We start from the raw sequence: 16,449 nt of genomic DNA on the forward strand, positions 1-16,449 counted from the left end.
TTAGGAATTCACATGATTAAAACAAACTAATGGAATTTGTGACCACTAAGCCAAATAATGGGAGGATAATGGAAGGAATACTGCAGACTGAAGAGAAAAATACCCAAAAGACCACAGGGGAAAAATAAATACCAGACCAACAAACCAAAAGAGATTTGGGAAAACACCATAAAATTAAAGAAAATGATAAGAACCAACACACATATTTCCATAATGACTATGAATATTAGTGGTCTCAGCTCCCCCAACGAAAGACACAGACTAGCCGATGAGTTAGAGAACAAGGTCCACCTTGTGCTTTCCCTCTGCTACATACATGTCTCGTACAGCTCAGCACCTCCAGCCAGGGTTGGCACTGCCAACAGCGCGCCGGGTTTTCCCACATCAACTAACAGTCAAGACAACCCTCACAGCCCACTCTTATCTGGGCTATCTATCCATACAGACTGCCACAGATGACTCGGAACTATGTCAAGTTGACAGCTTAAACTAAGGAAAACACCTGTGGGTAACGTTTCTTACCTATGCATTTACAGCACTGCCTTAGTAGCAGTGCCCCTCAATAAGACATCTTTCTGTTTGAACTTTCAAATGTATTCCAGTAATTCTGGCCTGATGCAAGAACAAAATAATGTTCTTGCTAAATAATGTACATGCAGCCACTGTACATATTGTTCATTTGTCTGTGAAAAACAAGTAGACAACTCATAAAATATTTAGTTATCTGTGGAGAAATTCTACACCTACCATTTCACAGTGTATTACCTCTTTCTATATATAACTATCTAACTAGAAAAGGAAGTTCTCACAGCCTCCATAAATATGGCCAACATGGAGGGTAGAATAAATTGAGAATCATAGTTTTTATTTTGTTACTTGTGGTAATGTCTCTCTACCTAATCCACGCCAGTCTTGAAGTTACTATGTAGCCTAGGCTGACCTTGAATTTATGATCCTCCTGCCTCATCCTCAATACACACCCCGTCCCCCATCCTACCCCAAGTGCTTAAAGGACTGTATCACCACAAACTTAATCTAGTTCCTTTATTATCATTAGCACATATAATTTGTATAAAGAATGGTTTTCAGTATGACATTTTTTAAACATGTACACAATATTCTTTTCTCACTGCCCCCCTTTTCAGCCTTCCTGAACCCACTTTTGAATCCTACTGGTCCCCTGTTCCCCCCAAAATAGTAAGAAACATGGACATCTCCAAATTTGCGTTCCAATTTCAGTATATGCTCTGCTGAAGCAAAGACCTGAGCTGTCTAAGGAGACAGTAAATAAGTCGAGGAGATGCCTTCAGTTCTCCTACCTGACTCTTAGTAAGCCCCCTTAGTGAGCCTTATTTCCAGTGACTGTCTAAACGGACTTGGAGAAGCAGAGGAACCCATCATATTTAGTAAAGACATTTAAGAACACACCAGTATACCATCTCCCAGGCTCCCCACATCTTTATCCAAACAGATGTTAGGTTTCTACTCCCTCTACCCAACTCAAACCCCTTCTTACTCTTCATGACGTATACTTTACCTTGTGCATCCTGTTCTTACTCCAATTATATTACTCATGCCTGACATACATGAAAATAACCCCATGCCCTATGTTCGACTTACACCTCTGCCAATAAATATTCCCCCAAAACATCCATAACTGACTAGATAATTACTGCATCATCTCTACTAAACTGTATGTGTTTCACATCAGTCATTTGTCAGGCCTAGGCATCCCAGTAATCAGGATTACTTAAAAGAAGATGGTTTGGATTGCCTCACATGTACTATGGCTGAGCTGACAGCCTTTCCTCCCTTCCTTCCACCATGACCACGTTACACACAGCAAAAGCCACTGTTCCTCCTACAAGTGTTCTCAAGCATCATCCGTGCTAACATACAGAAACAGACGTGACAGTGATTTGCCAAAGCCTGAGTTCAGTGTCCCCAGTGTCACTGCTCTCTAAGGCTGCATTTCAAACATGCTGCTTGACTTTGGCTTACATTTTTATCTCAGCTTTGCTTTACTTTAAAAACCATTTCCCCAATTATTTCTTTATTCTTTCACTTAAAAGCTCTTACGAGTCTGTAAAAGGAAATCTAGAAAACCTAAAATTCCTAGTTTCAGTGAATTCACGGCTACTGAAAGAATATGGTAACCACATTTTTCAAAACAGAACCTCCAATATATGATCTGAAGAAAAAATGGTACCCAGAAAGAGAACTGGCACTATTTCAGAATACCAAAGAGTCAAGACTTTTCCAGATAAAGCTCTAGTCTCTGTACCTTCCCCTTCATTCATCTATGGAAGCAATGAATACACTTACATGTGGAATGGCATTTAAATAGAAGCAAACAAAGGGGAGACTAGCAGCAAAAATATATTCCCAACAACTATCAGATGAGGGGAAAAATAACCAGCGTAATGATAATAACATAGCTTTATCAACTGAGATGTCTCAGAGTCATCCGACTAAATCAAAACCAATGTAAAGAAAAGCTGATAAAACTAGGACTGTTGCTCCTCAGAAGAGTATGTACCTCATGGCAGAACTGCACCTATAAATGCTGCTGTTATTAATTGTAAATAATAGTTCTATAAAAGCATACGAGCCATAATATAAACCTCTTCCTATTTGAAGCAATAAACAGATTAAAAATATGGTAAAGCTCCATTCACATGTAGAAATCAAATAATTCACCACAGTAGACATCATGGCAAATATAGGTGGTCGATAAAAATGCAGTTACTGTGTCCAGTGGTTGTTTGGAAGGGGGGTGGGGAGACCCGCAATAATTTGTATTAGTAAGGATACATCTAGCAAGAAATCAAAGTTTCATCATTCTTAAGAATTAGATGGTACTGGTAAATCACTAAATGGGTGATATTTTTCACGAGAGGGTGGTTTTACTGGATAGCAATTAAGGTTTCTATAGCAAAAGAATATGACGGTTTTTCATGTCAATGGTCATGGTCCAACTTCACACAGAAATTATAGCATTTACATGTTTTTATTATTTTTATTTTAGTCTAATGAAATAAAGTTCTACAACTAAAACGAAACACGGAAAAATAATAAGAGCCACTAGTCTCAGATAAGTAGAGAGTTACTTGGAAAATGTTTATTGGAATATTATTACTTGAGATTACGAATCTGGCACCAAAAAAAAAGTACTACCAATGGCAAAGTATTTAACAGTTAAGAGGATTATTTTCATTAATGTTGGATAAAGGTAAGATTAGAATTTTAAGTAGAAAAAAAAGTCATCTACTGTATGCAGCTATTAGGGGAGTAAAAACAGGCTATTCTACCCCGTGCAGCATGTGGAAGACTCCATGTACAGTCCTAAAATGATGGGAACAAAGATAAGATTCCAAGAGCTTGGCAGTATGAGAATAGTGCGGCCATTCGGATAACTATGGCTGACTATCCAATATCAAGTAAGACAAGTTATGCAAAAGTTATTTGAAACGCACAAAATATAGGATCAGTCATGTGTACTTTTAATTTCATGGGGATGGGAAAGCAAATCAGAACCACCAAGCAGTACAATAAAAACCCGCAAGCTTTGGAAAAACTAGGGAAGCCGACTTTCCGGTTAGCAGTCACGTACATCGTGTACGCAACTGCGGATTCCAGGGCCTGCTCAAATATAAAAAACCGTTACAAAATGACAGACAGCAATCACCACGGTGGATTAATTTATACACACACACACACACACTTCGGCCAGAACCAGCAAGCCTGGCAAAAATAACTTGCCCCCCGCGCCCCAACATGCAGTCGCTCGGCAGAACTCCTCGCCCTGGGGCGGCAGGAAGCCCACTCTCCACCGCCAGCCACGCAGAGTCCCGGAGCCGCACGGTCACAATCCCGCTGGCTCGGGAGGCGACCGGGCGGGGCGGGGAGGGCGGGGACTCGGGGAGTTCCACCGGGAGCGGGGAATACAAGGGCGCGGGCTCACCAGCTGCCGCACCTCGTCGAGGGAGGCCATAGCCCTGGCGAGACGTAGCGAAGCGGTGGTCTCAGGCCCGGACTCAAACGCGCGTCCCCGTCCGCTGGGGAGAGAGACCCGCTGGGCGTAACCGGCGGGGCGCGGGGCGGGCGGAGCGCCCCGCAGCCGTTAATGGGCGGGGCGGCCTCGGCGGAGGGGCTGGGGCGGGGCCAAGCGGCGACGGCTGTGGGAATGCGCCAGCGCCTGCCCGGCGTTTCCCGCGCTCCGAGCGAGCCTCTCCCGGGTGTGGTTCCCCAGCCCCACCCACCCGGACATTTTAGACGAAAAGCCGGGGAGCAGGGAGGGTGAAACATGGGACTCGAGGAGAAAAAACTCTAGGTACCTCAACTCCCGCCACAGGCGGAAGCAGTGATTGGGAGCCCGCGCGGAGCCCGGAAGTGGGCGGGACCTCGGAGGGGGGGGAGCCGCAGACTGGCGCAGAGATTGAGGCCCAAGCGGAAGTGGGCGTGGCGGGGCGTGTCTACTGGGACACTGCCCCAGCGAGGCGGCGTCTGCGCTCGGGGGACTCAGACTCTTAAAGCTGGGATCGCGTGCGTCCAGCCGCTCTTCTGGTCCTCCTGACGCCTGGCTATGGTGTCGGGCTGAGCCGTCCTGGGCCTGAGAGACACTGAGCTGCCGGGCATGGAGGGTCCGCAAGAGCCGAGCTCTGAGGCGGTCCTGCGCTTTCTTGCCGAGCGCGGGGGCCGGGCCCGACACTCGGAATTGGTGCAACACTTCAGGGACGCCCTGGGTGGCCCGCGCGAACAGCGCACCCGCGCCCGGGAACACTTCAAGGAGCTGGTCAACGCGGTGGCCACTGTGCGCACCGATCCCGCGGATGGTACCAAGTATGTGCATCTCAAGAAAAGGTTCTGTACGGGGGACCCCCCTCTTCGTGAGGCCGAGCTGCCCCGGGACCCCCCGCGTATCGAGGTGACTGAGGAGGAGGAGCCTGAAATCCGGCCGCTTGCTGAGGAACCATGCGAGGGTAGCCAGCTCCAGAAAGAGACAGATCCATCACAGTTGTCTCCCGGACTGGGTGACGAACTGAGCGACCGGGAGCCTCTGGCCCCTGCTCAAAGTGGGGCCCAGAGTAAGGACTCGCAACAGGAGGTCCAGGCAGTGTCCTGGGCGTCGGGCCCGGGGCCCAGCGAGAACCTTAAACTCCCTCCACACGGAGGTGAGGAAGCTGAAGGGGGCAGTTCTCCTCACGGGCCAAATGCACCGAGATCGGCCCGTCAGAACTTTCGGGACCTGGTGATGGGCAGCTCCCCGCAGTTAAAGCGAAGCGGGGGTCCGGGGGACGGTAGCGCTGGGAGCTTCTCTGCAGGGGGTCGCAGCAGAGGAGGGGGCGACTCCGATAGCGCCTCGTTGGCTTCGTCCTCCGCAGAAGAGGAGAGTACCGGCGGGGGCTCGGTTACGCTGGATCCTCTCGAGCACGCCTGGATGCTCTCGGCTTCGGAGGGTAAGTGGGACAGCCTGGAAGGGCTGCTCGCCTGTGAGCCTGGGCTGCTGTCGAAGCGAGACTTCATCACCGGCTTCACCTGTCTCCACTGGGCCGCCAAGCACGGCAGGCAGGAGCTCCTGGCCATGCTGGTCAACTTTGCCAGCAAACACCAGCTACCAGTGAACATCAATGCCAGGTCGAGCGGAGGCTACACTGCCCTACATTTGGCAGCGATGCACGGGCACGTAGAGGTGGTGAAGTTGCTCGTGGGAGCCTACGACGCAGATGTAGACATCAGGGACTACAGCGGGAAAAAGGCCTCTCAGTATCTGAGTGAGAGCATTGCAGAGGAGATAAAGAACCTGGTGGGAGCCCTGGACGAAGATGATGGAGACAGCGCCACCGGCCGCGGGAGCGGGCGCTGGAGACTGTCAAAGGTGCTCCCGTCACACCTCATCACTTACAAACTCTCGCAGGCCACGGAAGACGGAGCTGAACATCACCATCATCACCACCTCTCTGAGGGCTGGGCCGGGAGCAAAGCCAAAGATTCAAGTCGCAAAGCCTCCGGCAGCTCGAGTGGACGGATGAAGCCCCGACTCAACAAAATTCGCTTCCGAACCCAGATCATTCACACCACTCCCTCATTCAAGGATGCTGAGCAGCCACTGGAGGAAGGGGAGGAGGAGGAAGAGGAAAGGTCTCTTAAAGGCTACTCGTCTTCCTTCAAACTGAGACCGAAGTCCAATGTATTTGGGTAAAAAATAATTCACGCTAGAAATGCTAAGGTTTATTTGTCTTCAAGGTAGAATAATACTACGTGTGGATAAGAAGTGGAACCAGAAAAGACAGGATAAATTATGCTTTTTAACTTGCAGGCACGGGGTGGAGCTGTAGTAATCCTTTCAAGATAGCATTCTGGGGCAAGAAAATGTCTTTTAAATGATTCATAACACATTGATTCGTGCCTCTCTTCCCCCACCCCACGCTTGTAACCTGGAACTTTCGAGAACTGGAATTGATCAATGACTGAGACTCCCCTTGCTAGATACCATGCAAAGTAAGGACCATTTCAAGTCAGAAAACGCAAACTGAACCCGGTAATGTTCGGAAGTGAACAAAACCACAGGCTGCCCTGACTTTCTACTGTTGGCACTTGCCTAAGGTGCTAAAGAACGTCCAGGTCAGAGTTGAAATGTGAAGCTACAAATGAGAATTATGTGAACCGAGATGGGAACCCTGTTGGTGTCTTACTTGTAAGTAGCGGTTCCCATTTTTAAAAGTGAAAGGCAATTTCGCTTTTAGTCACCAAACTGAAGAAATAAGCATTTGCTTTTGAGTTACTGTATTCTGGTTTGTGCCTACATAATACTATTCAGTATATGGTACATTATTAACCACAACTTTTTTATTTAAGTAGAAGAGCACTTAGCAACCTATGGTACTTTTTTTTTAAATGTGTATGTCTTGATTATCACTAACTTGTTTTGCTACTCTTAAATTCTAAACTTTCTGGGGTTTGTACTCTAGGGATTCTTTTTTGATGAAGCTTACAATACTTAAAACTGATTTGCTTATTACTTAAACTTTCTTGTTTAGAAAATAGCAAAACTCAGCGTAAGTATTAATAAGCCTATGCTTCTGTGAAGTAATTATTAAATCAACTTAACATGGTTCTCATGTCAGAGATATTTTAACTTTATTAATACATTCATAGTCTCTATGTTTTGTAGCAACATTTTGTGAATGTTCAAAATGTTAAATCTTTCATTTTTCTTTCTTTTCGTGTATCTTCTCAAAGAGCTATGGTGTAGTTACAGAAAGGCTAGTCGGCCCATTTTAAACTGGGCAGTTTATTATACTTTATAAAAGGAATAAAAGGAAAGAGAAATGGGGCCATTTCTGTATTTCAATGCTGCTAGCTACTGAATTTCCTTATATAGAAATGAAAAAATACTATTCCTTAAAATTAATGACTTTTATAACTGTGATCCTTAATTACATTCCATTCATTTGTGCTGGAGTAAATGGCTTTGTAATTATTTTAAAATTTAACTTACAAACGTATTAAATCTTGTAACAAGATTGCCGTGGGAGACTGATTTGACCAAATTCTTCTCTCTCGGTCTTTCTGGTCTGATTGCTGAAACTTAAGTTGTTACAGCCTACAAGACAGAGGAGTAAGTGAGCAGCCCAGTGAGTGCACGGAGTGAAGGGGACGGCATGGTTCACAGAGCGGCAGCATGTTGTTATTAACTAACCCTCCCAAGCCATAGAAGTGTCTAAAGGATTTGTCACGGCTCTCTAAAGGCAGCAATTAAAATTGTTCAGATGTGGATTGAAGATACTCATGAAATATCTAAGTTGTGGCTAGGGAGAGGCTCAGTGAGTGTGAGCACTTGTTCTGCAAGCACAAGGACCTGGGTTTGAGTCCCCAGCACCCATATAAAAGGTCATGCCTAGTTGAGGGTGCCTGTAACCCAACAGTATGGGGTGAGACAGGCAGATCAGATCCTGAGAGCCCAGTGCCTAACCAGCCTACCTGAAACAGCAACTTGTGGATCAGAAGGCTGTGCCAGGGCAGAAAGGCAGAGAGGAAATCAGCTGACATTCTATTCTGGCTTCAGAGTAAGCAAGCACACATGGGTGCTCCCAAACATTCTCGTGCCCACACTACACAAACACACACACTGGCACACATGCGCTCGTGCTCACATATCTAAGTCATGTTTTTATCTTTGTTTTAGGATTTAAGAAGTAGACTATGTACATTGATAAGCACTTTTCTGTATATATAGGGAAAAGCAATCATGTGTTCCATGTCTAGACGTGTTGACCATATCTAGTCCAGAATAAGCTTACGGTTCTCATCCAGGACTTTTAAATTCCATGCTGAGGCAAATACACAAGTAATGTTTCAGAACCGTATAAAGGTTGTTATTACGCCCTTCACATGTGTGCTAGTAATTAATTAAATAAAACCTATAATTGCTAGATTTTCAGATACCAAACAAATACATCATTTAACTTGCTTTTCACACTAAAGATTTTAAAACTATGATTAAACATTACAATGTTTCTGGAATCATTCCTGGGCTGGCCAGACAGCTCAGCAGATAAAAGTGGTTGTCTAGAACCCGCAGTGGAAGGCGAGAGCTAAATTCTGAAAATGGTCCTCCAACCGCCACGTGTGTGCCATGCATATGCATCCCTGAACTCACACAAGGTACACACACAAACACACACAATTAGTAAGTTTACATTTATAAGCACAAAAGGGGAACTTCTAGCATTCCTTGTCATAGTGGTACTTTGTGTAGCAAGTGTAAGATTTTAAGCTACTTAACCCACGCCTCTTATTTCCAAATCAAGAGTCAAAATAATGGTTTGTATAATTTGATAATCACAAAATTGTATCTCCCATACATAAATACAGGCATCTATTGACAAGAGTCTGTGTAGTTTAAGAACAAGCTTGATTGTGTGTCTTCCAGGTACGCCCGTGACTATGAATGTCAGTTGCTCTTATGGTACATAAGCAGCTAATGTGGTACTAGTGTATTCACTCCTGAAATACTGGAGTATGGTGTTTGTCTTCTGTTTTTTCAGTAAGTGAAAATGTGTGAGTTTAAGAATCTGTAAAGTTTGTCAAAATAAATGTTCATAGTAGAAATTAAATTGTCTAAGTGTCTGTGGTCCTTTAGCTGCTTTACGTGTGCAGTGTTTTATGGTTCGCAAAATGCTTTCCAAAGTTTCGTTTTTGTTTGATTCCTTTCCTACTTGCTAAGGATACAGCTACAGTGTCCTGAGTTTATAGGTAGGAAATGAAGGTCCGGGGCCTGATGAGTCTTCCTTCCTGAAACGTTTGTCTTTCCTATAAATTTTTGAAAAACTGCTTTAGTTTGGCAGCGATGATGAAGGAGTCTCTTTGAATAAACAACAGGATCTTTTAAAAAGAAAAACCGTGGAGGTTGGGAAATGGCTAACTCCGTAGGGTGCTCACAGGCATGGGCAAAGGCTAACCTTAAGGTAATCGCTCAGAGGCCTGCCCAACTGCTTGTTTCCTACGTGAGTCTACATCCTCTCAATGTTAACCATCACAGAGGTGAATCCCAAAATTAAATACTCTGGGAATTTGCTGAAAACCAAAGTTCTTTTAAATTATGCCAACTGCAGGAAGATACATGAGACTGGAGATTATGTTAAGCTAAATGAGCTAGACTCAGAAAAGTATCTCATGTTTTCACTCATGAAGCACCTATATTATGTATACACACACATACACAAACACACACAGGCCGGGCGTGGTGGCGCACACCTTTAATCCCAGCACTCTGGAGGCAGAGGCCAGTGGATCTCTGTGAGTTTGAGGCCAACCTGGTCTACAAAGAGAGTTCTAGGACAGCCAGGGATATTACACAGAGGAAACTCTCTTGAAAACCCAAAACATATATACTGTGTGTATATACACACACACAAAGTAGAAGGGATGTTATTAGGAGAAATGGGACAGAAGGGAACGGAGAACAAGAGAGGATCATGGGTGAATATAAGCCAAGTCTACGTTAAATGTGTGAAAATGTCATAGTAGCGCCTGTTATGTTATGTGTTCATTAAAAAGATGAAAAGGGGCCAAAGGCTGGGCATGCTGGCGTGCACGCCTTTAATCCCAGCACTTGGGAGGCAGAGGCAGGAGGATCACTGTGAGTTTGAGGCCAGCCTGGTCTACAAAGCAAGTCCAGGACAACCAAGGCTACACAGAGAGACCCTGTCTCAAAAAAAAAAAAAAAAAAGAAAAGAAAAGAAAGAAAGAAAAGGGGGCCAGAGAGCTAGCATTGCAGTTCAGAGTGCTTGCTGCTTCCAGGGGACCCCAAGTTCAGTTCCCATCACTGCTATCTATAACTCCAGCTACCAGGGATCCAGCACCCTCCCCGGGTCTCTCAGTGTACCCATGAGCACACATAGGTGCACATAAAATTTTTTAAAAGAGATAAAAAGTGGTCTTTGGTGATTAGTCAAATCATTATAAGAGTATTAGAAGGCTGTGAATTTGTTTCTGTTTCCTCTTTCATGTCACCATACATTTTCCCCTTGGTTGTCTTTTTAAATGTCAATGTCATTCCAAAAGGGGGCTTTTCTATTTTGTTCATCAGTTTCCTACTTTTCTGCTTTAAGATACTGTTGAGGAGTGTGTGGCAAGGGCCTCACCTTGCCTAATGCCTATCATGTTTAAAGCATTGTGTAAGTAGGTCTTTAAATGGAAGCATTCACTATTTCATAGCATTAGCCCTATGGATAACTTAGTAACAGACATGCTAAGTAGATTAAAAAGTATTTTTTCATGCAATATACCTCTTAAATGTCAGCCAACCTCTTCATCTGCTACTCAACCAAATGAACAGTAATTTATTCCAACCCTGGAAGTGAGATCAGCTATATTAGGATTTTTCTATGCGAGCAACTTAAAAGATTTAACAACTAAGTTCAACTACAAAAAAAGCCATGCCTTGTTTTCTTGGCACAATATGCTAGCTGGCCTTTTTTATTATAAGTACAGTTGAGTATACAAATAGATACTGATTCTGTGTCGCTACCCCCCCCCCCAAAGAAAATGGGATAGTGAAATAAAGCTTAGTTATCATAGAGAACTTTGGTTGGAGAAGGCATTATTTATTTACTCACTATTTTGCATGCGCGCACATGTGTGTGTGTGTGTGTGTTTGTGTGTGTGTGTGTGTGTGTGTGTGTGTGTGTGTGTGTGTGTGTTTGACCACATTGTTCCTCATAGAGAAATTTTGGAGGCAGGGGCTTTTCAAAACAGAGTCTCTCTGTGTTAGCCTTGGCTGTCCTGGACTCACTTTGTAGACCAGGCTGGCCTCGAACTCACAGTGATCTGCCTGCCTCTGCCTCCCGAGTGCTGGGATTAAAGGCGTGCACTACCACGCCTGGCAAGAAATTTCTAATAATCATTGTAAACAAGGCAGTGGGCTACCTCATGAGACAGAACACTCAGTCTTACATACATACATAAATGCAAGCCAATACTCATGCACATAAAATACAAATGAACAAATCTTAAAAGAAAGATGAAAATAGTAGCAAGGCAACGCTCTGAAAAGTAAAAATTTTAAATCAATTTTAATCATTTTAAAGCATGGTTTCTTGACTTTTTTTTTTTTTTTTTCCGTTTGTTCAAGAAGCAATAAGCCATGCTGACCAAAGCTTTAACCAAAGGCAGCCTGGTACAAGAATGACGTTAAGCAGCTCTTCACAAACTGGATGAAGAAGGGTCATATAAGTTTTTTTTTTTTTTTAACCCAACTTGATGTTCAAATCAAAACCTGGAAGTCCTCATCAGAATGCCTTTCTGGGAACTGAATGCAGCTCAGTAAAAAGCATGCCCAGAATGTTCAAATGTTTGCTTCCCAGTGTGGAAAAAACACCCCTACAACAACAACCTTTTCTGCGTCTCTAAGCTTGCAACATAGTAAATAAAACTAAGCAGTCTTGATAGTGGTCTGGAAATTTCTGTACTGGTAACTGTGATCCAGTTTGCCTCTGTGTTGGAGGTGATCTGGAGCTGCTATGTAGTCAGGTGTTAATTGCTTGCCCCACAAGATCTTTACTGATTGGGTAATAAAGTTGCTGATAGCCTGGCTTGACAGAAGAAAGGTAGTCACAGGACCTTGAGGAAGAGAGGAACAGATTGCCTCTGGTTAGCATAACCAGGAGCATGTAGGCAAGAGCAACTTGCTCTGAGGGCTGGCCTGTGGAGCAGAAGCAGCCCAAGTGGAACGTGTGCAAGTATTTATGGAGATTTCATATGGGAAATAAACAAAATAGCTTAGAGGGTTGATACCTGCCCAGCCATGGTGTTTTAAGTCTTATAAATCTAACAAGTTTTTGTCTCTTAGTTTATAAAATAGCAGGTTAAGGAATGACTGCCACTGTATTAATAACCAGCATAGGTTAATATTAATAAATTAATTCCTTTTGTATATGCCTTAATAATTATATGAGTTAATATTAAATATTAATACTTTCACAGCACCTCTGAGAGCTGCCGTGCCTGGCCCTCCGTGATAACTCAGTCCTGAATTACACAATGAGAAGTTGAGGTTTAGTAGATAGGCAAGTTCTAGCTAGAGAAATATAAATATGCAGTCTATGATTATCCATCTCTATAATATAGTGGTGTTGCTACTGTAGGAAAGACTGGTTAACATCTGTACCACTCTACTGAGCAAGAGAAAAGGGAGGGAGGGAGGGAGCGCGAGAATGAGTATGTATTCACACGTACGCACATGTATGTATGTGCTCTTTCAGTCCTCTAGCTAGAGTGCATGTGTAGGTATATATAATACATCATGATTACTTGTAAAGGCAAAGCTTTGTAGCTGAGAAGCTTCCCCTATGCTGGCCACCCGTCCTCCAGATCCAGAGCCAGGCACCTCTGCTGTCTGACTCATGCGTCCTGGGAGCCACTATACCACTGCTTTAATCTTTTCCGGGTCCTGCTGGGCAGCCAAGGATAACTCCACAGTTAAAGCCAGCAGCATTGTTTACACTAGCTAGTCTAAGCTGTCTGTTTTCTTTTTTTTTTAATGACGCTTCAGCCACAGTTCTCCCATTGTTTAATTCTCTCTCATATTGGCTGATTCAGAGAGGCTTGATTTAAGCTCCCTTAGGACTGTTAGAGGGCACAGATTTAAATGTGAAGGAAATGGCATTGCCAAACTCATGCTTTGTCAAATTCTGTGGTTCTTCTGGCCCTATCCATCATGACTTGGGGGGGGGGCGGGCGGTGGGCAGAGGGGCGGTGGGCAGGGCAGCCATGGGAGGGTACTTGTTTTTTATTTCCTACAGTGCTGACTTGTCAGACCACATAGCAGAAGAATCTGAAACTCCTGGAGATGATAATATGACCAGGACCACACCGTGAGAAGGACTGTTTAGCAGGGCACAGCTCTGCTCTCTATTTAAACCTCATGTTGGGCCCCTGAAGATGGAGTGCAGATATCCTTTCTCCACTTTTTCCCTGTCGTTTCCTTTTAATTGGCCTGTTGTGGATTCCTTCATAGCAGAGTCTCGTTGTTGGCACTGCTAGAGACCAGGCTCTTAACTCAAGCAACTCCCTAGAGGCTCATGGCAAGACCCTGTCAACAGCAGCAACCGGACCAAAAACAAAGAAACAGAAATCAATTTGAGAACCTTGAGCCCTGAATCCACCTCCTTTGCTTGTCAGCAGAAACATTATCTTCCACACTGGTGAGGTCATTCACCAGTTATTGCCACTGGACCTTACGTGGGCAGTTGCCTTATGAGAAAACGCCAAGGGCTTCTCTGTCTTCTCTGCTCATTACGTTTCAAACCTAGAGTCAGATCCATGCAGCTGAGGTCTGTTTCTAGAGGAGGCCGCTTATACACTGGTTAAATGCATAGCCACAAGAATATAAAATAAAATTCCAGGATTGACCATATCTGTTGCTAGAGGTACTAATGTCCAATATTTGCGTATAATCCACTGCCTTGAAGAGCTGCGTATAGCAATAATGATTGGTTGGTTCACTGAAACCTAGGGCAAACATTTAACAAAGTAGGCTGTTAAAACCAAAAGGAATCCAGAAGATTTAATAATATGAGAAAGTTGAAAGGAACTTACCTTCTGTGTTTGTCCTGCCTGTCACCTGACTATATCTTCCTAGAGACACCCTCTACCAAGGCTGTGAAAAAGAAATGTGTTGGGAGTGGGAAGGTCCAGGAGCCTTGAAAAGCCCTGCGCAAAAGACAGTGGGACACACTCCACAAAGTACACTTTCAGTGAGAAAGATAGCATCCTGAGTGGTGGAATTTAGCCACGACTGCTCAGGCAGCAGACAGGTGGATGCAATTACTATGACATTCAAAGGATAAAGACCATGCAGGCATGAACCATGTGGATCACAGTTACCTTAGGAATAAAGCCAATGGGCACCCCACTCCACCCCACCCCACCCCACCCCCAAAAAAACCACAACCTATGAGCACAGGGAAGGGCTAGGTCTAGACAGCAGGCCATGTTCTTGCTTTCCATCTCCAGACACTACCAGATCACAGTGGCAGCAACCCCCTTGGTAACAATGGAGATCACATTTCCTTAGGAAGGAATCCTCTGTACTGTCAGATATGCAGTAATTTATAATCATCTGCCAAGCCGTCTTTTCCGGAGACTGAGGCTGGGTAGGGGAAAGGTAGACACTAGGGTTTGGGGTCTTCCGGTGCACTAACTGTAAGTAAATGCAAATTCCCGGAAAGCCAAACAACCAAGGTTCATCTACAGGTCAAAGCAGACCCAGAGAACTCTCTGTGTTGTAGACTCCCTTTGTCCAGGGTGCTTAGGGAAAACTTTCTGAGAAGAAATTAGCTGACAGTTCAGCTGGATTAAGCAGGATAAATTAGATTACAAAGTCACTTTGACCCCTGAAGCTGGCCCCATCTGGGCCTCCAAAGTGCAGCTGCTATCCTGCAGGTCTTCTTGACACAAAATATCCAATTAAGCTCTGGGACCTTTTCTGTAAAGAGGAAAGGGTTTTGAATCCTGTTCAGAATAAAATGGTTCTGGTGTCTTTAAAAGGAAGGGAAGGCACACCTTTCATCCTAGCACTCGGGAGGCAGAGGCAGGCGGATCGCTGTGAGTTCGAGGCCAGCCTGTCTACAAAGTGAGTGTAGGACAGGGCTACACAGAGAAACCCTGTCTGGAAAAAAAAAACAAAATAAATAAATAAATAAAAGTAAAGGAAGGGCCTCTCCTGCTGTGATAAGACAGCCGTAAGTCTTCCTAGCCAAACCCTACAAGGTTCTGGCCAGGCCAGGTCAGTCTGTGGGCTGTGGGAGCCATCAGAGCAGAAACTGCAGTGTGGGCCGGAGAGGAGTAAGCCTCCCACTTCTTTACCCTTGCTGAGAGCCTCGGCATCGGGCAGCCTTGCCAGCTGGTGAGTGCAGGGCTCCACCTCGGAGTGGCCAAGGGCTGTTTGCCAGTTTTTCTGTGTGGGAAGTCCCTTAGCTGGGCTGGAGACTGGAAACAGAAGCTAGCTGTGCGTGGCTCCTTTCTTCTGAGTCTCCAGGCCTGCTTCCTCTAACTGTGACAGGACAGCCTTCCTGTCCTCTGGACTCCTTCGCCCTGGGCACACGGTCTGCCTTTGTTGTGCACCTCCAAGCCTGGATCCCTTTGCTTTTGTTTCTACTTTTCAGTTATAAAGACATAGACAAAGTAAAGACAAATAAATAAATAACTTGATGCCACCATTTTCTGAGTGCCTTAGATGTCTGGTTTTATGGCTTCTGTTTAATATTAATGGCCTCTAGGTTACAGGTACTTATTAAAAAGGGCCATGAGAGAAATACATATGTATGGAATATATCTTATATATACATATATACATATATATATATATATATATATATATATATATATATATATATATATGAGAGAGAGATTTAACCAACAAAGAAACCAAGGTATCTCCCTTCTCCCTCCCTCATAGAATCATTATAAGAGTGAGAATACTTTCTAGGTTGTCTACCCCATCTACAGACACACACAAACTGGTTAAGGATATGTCCATCACTTGGTGCAGTCTTACAGAGAAAGAAATACCCAATGGATAATCTTGAGATATTGTCATATGCTGTTTAGCTCACGGAAAAGCTGGCTCTGGGGATAGGATTTCATCCATCCACTTCAGACCAAAGCATGTTTGTCTCAAAAGTTTCCTCCAAAGCCCCTACCCTGGGTCAGGCTGCCCCCTGACTCTGTGACAGGGAGAAAGAAAACAACAGAGTATCCCAGGAAAGGCATTGCATTCTTGGGAGCAGCAAAGAGGTAAACTGTTTCCAATAAAGCTACTTTTGTTTATCTCATGATATAAAGGTGCCTATAGTCAAACCATCTAATGGGGTGGTCATGCACAGAAAGGATAAAAGGAGCCCTCTGTTGACATTTTCTTTTTTCGAAACAGGGTTTCTCTGT

General features: G+C 44.4%; 2 protein-coding genes across 9 annotated transcripts in view; one reads left to right on the forward strand and one right to left on the reverse strand.

The window, feature by feature from the left end:
* SEPTIN10 (septin 10) overlaps window positions 1-4,464 on the reverse strand; it is an 85,919-nt gene extending 81,455 nt beyond the window's left edge. Inside the window, exon 1 of one of the 8 annotated variants that reach the window (XR_014773766.1) lies at window positions 3,965-4,244. Coding sequence is in view for 5 of the 8 variants with exons in the window: in XM_084753578.1 (XP_084609704.1) it covers window positions 3,965-3,994 (30 nt within the window). In the remaining 3 variants the exon portion in view is untranslated. Of the gene's footprint in view, window positions 1-3,762; window positions 3,783-3,964; window positions 4,247-4,337 lie in introns of those variants that run through there. The other 7 variants (XM_084753581.1, XM_084753578.1, XM_084753579.1 and 4 more) reach the window with 7 other exon arrangements.
* A 30-nt stretch (window positions 4,465-4,494) lies between these two features.
* SOWAHC (sosondowah ankyrin repeat domain family member C) lies at window positions 4,495-9,119 on the forward strand. The gene has a single exon (XM_084753576.1). The coding sequence runs from the start codon at window positions 4,637-4,639 to the stop codon at window positions 6,200-6,202; it is 1,566 nt and encodes a 521-aa protein (XP_084609702.1). The 5' UTR covers window positions 4,495-4,636; the 3' UTR covers window positions 6,203-9,119.
* Window positions 9,120-16,449: the final 7,330 nt, after the last annotated feature.

The sequence above is a fragment of the Acomys minous genome (genome assembly GCF_964271855.1).
Source record: "Acomys minous genome assembly, chromosome: 13".
In the NCBI taxonomy this organism is placed as follows: domain Eukaryota; kingdom Metazoa; phylum Chordata; class Mammalia; order Rodentia; family Muridae; genus Acomys; species Acomys minous.